The sequence below is a fragment of the Humulus lupulus genome, chromosome X (assembly GCF_963169125.1).
Source record: "Humulus lupulus chromosome X, drHumLupu1.1, whole genome shotgun sequence".
In the NCBI taxonomy this organism is placed as follows: Eukaryota; Viridiplantae; Streptophyta; class Magnoliopsida; order Rosales; family Cannabaceae; genus Humulus; species Humulus lupulus.
In genome coordinates, this window is record NC_084802.1 from 229,993,670 (window position 1) to 229,996,009 (window position 2,340).

General features: G+C 31.1%; 1 protein-coding gene across 1 annotated transcript; it reads left to right on the forward strand.

Moving 5' to 3' along the window:
• Positions 1 to 766: 766 nt before the first annotated feature.
• Positions 767 to 2,022, forward strand: LOC133803979 (CEN-like protein 1). Its single transcript, XM_062242125.1, has 4 exons — positions 767 to 1,111; positions 1,219 to 1,280; positions 1,372 to 1,412; positions 1,518 to 2,022. The coding sequence occupies exons 1-4, from the start codon at positions 911 to 913 to the stop codon at positions 1,739 to 1,741; spliced, it is 528 nt and encodes a 175-aa protein (XP_062098109.1). The 5' UTR covers positions 767 to 910; the 3' UTR covers positions 1,742 to 2,022.
• The last annotated feature ends 318 nt before the right edge of the window (positions 2,023 to 2,340 follow it).

Below are 2,340 nucleotides of genomic sequence, written 5' to 3' on the forward strand. Positions count from 1 at the left end.
CACTCATCTTAATATTTGGTATAAATTGTGTGTACATATATCATCACTCTTTTTTATTTACTTTTGTTTTAATGGTTTATATCTTTTTAGATTTTGTGTTTTGCTTGTGTTTGTACCTATAATTTTGAAAAAAAAAAGTACTATTTAATCTATTTGGGTACAATTTACAACATCTGTGAATACATCGTGGTCTATATTAATGATAAATTAATTATAATAGTGTCTCATCCAGTTGAAAAGAAAGATATACATGTATATATAACGCGGGCTACAATTACCTTTCCTTTCTTATAAGTTGTCTTCTCATGTCACTAAAAAAAATCATTCCCCAAGTTGACAAGATGATCATCTTTTATTCCCATTGTTAGAAAAACATGTTCTTGTAGAGAAACATTTTATAAAAATCCAATTGCAAATATTTAGAAATGAAAAAAAAAATTATTCTCATCAACTCAATAAATTACATTCTAGATAAGATAAGCACCTATAAAATAATGACGTACGTATATTTAACCCTGTATAATGACATATATATATATATATATTTAACTCTGTAAGTATGAAGACCAAATAAGTGATAGGATAAATTCAGTAAATCAACTCACTATGGCTTTCTATCAATAATATTTTTTAGACAAGCAAAGGGAGGGGGATTTGGGGGGAGCCATCCCTTTGATAGTACAAAAATGATATGCTAGTAGTACAATTAAAATTCTGAGCATCATAACATTGTTACTTTTCTATGCCTATAAAATCCCCCATTACCCTAGCTCCTTATAAACACATTGATCTACTACTACAAGTGAGTTTAGAGAGAGAGCCTCATCATATAATCTCTTCTCTTCTCTTCTCTTCCCTATCTTTTAATTTCTTCCACATTTTCTTTTCCTTAATCACTTTTCATCATATAATGTCAAGATCAGTGACAGAACCCCTAAGTGTAGGAAGAGTGGTGGGAGATGTGGTGGACAGTTTTGTCCCCAGTGTAAAAATGACTGTCTTTTACAACAACAAACAAGTTGTTAATGGCCATGAGTTCACTCCTTCCCTTATTATGTCAAAACCTCGAGTCGAGATTGGTGGAGAAGATATGAGAACATCTTATACACTTGTAAGCTTCATCATTAAAACGATTTTACTTGTTTATATTAATAACCCCTATTATTATTATATCTACAATTAACATATATTATTTTTCTTTTTCTCCTATTTTTGAAGATAATGACAGATCCGGATGCCCCAAATCCTAGTGATCCGTACTTAAAAGAACACCTTTATTGGTTTGTAATATATATATATTTATTCGAATATTTTTCTTCATTTAATCATACTTAATTTTTTGTTAACAAATAATCTATATATTCCTTTCAGGATGGTCACAGACATTCCTGGCACAACTGATGCATCATTTGGTGAGTTTCTCATCAACTGTACTAGATATTTTTTTCTACTATTAAAAGTTTATTATTATGACCAAATTCTAAATGAGATTTTGTACAAAAAAAAACAAAAAACAGGAAAGGAAATTGTGAGCTATGAAGCTCCAAAACCGATGCTGGGAATCCACAGATTTGTATTTATCTTATTCAAGCAGAATGGAGGAAGACAGACAGTGAGACCTCCAGCTATAAGAGACTATTTCAGTACAAGGGTTTTCTCCCAGGACAACAATCTAGACCTCCCAGTTGCGGCAGTTTACATCAACGCACAGAAAAAACCTGCTGCTAGAAGAAGGTCATAAATTATTCATTAGAATAATTTATGTATGTGGTGCCTCAAGAACAACAAAGAGAAAAATCATTTTCTTTTTCTTTTGGTCTTGGTCTAAGTTAAACAAAAAGTGTCTTCTTGGGTCAAAATAATCAATATTTGATCTTTTTAATTTACTGGTTTTATTTATGATTTGGCATTTGGGTCTTGTAAGAGAACTACCTTAAAAAAAATAAAAAAAAAAAGGTTTTGCTTGTTTGTCTCCCTTCATGTTGGATGTGATGTTTTTATCGAAGAGAAACTGATCAAGAATCTCTTTTCTTATTAGTAGTAGGTAAGGAAAAGAGAGTTAAGCAAAAAGTTTTTTTTCTTTTGTGTGTTGTGGAAGTAATCCCCAAACCCAATTCAATTGGTTTGAAAAAACACTAAAAAATTTCCTCAGAACCAACCAAACAGCGAATAAGAAAATAAATAAATAAAGTTACCTTGTAGAGAAAGAGATTTGATTTTGACGAATCGGATTCTTACCCAAAAAAAATTAATAAAATAAATCCATGCTATCTTCGCGACAGTGATTCCGATTCCCTGTGTCGACCCTACTGCTATAAGATAGAGCCTCACTCCCCTATT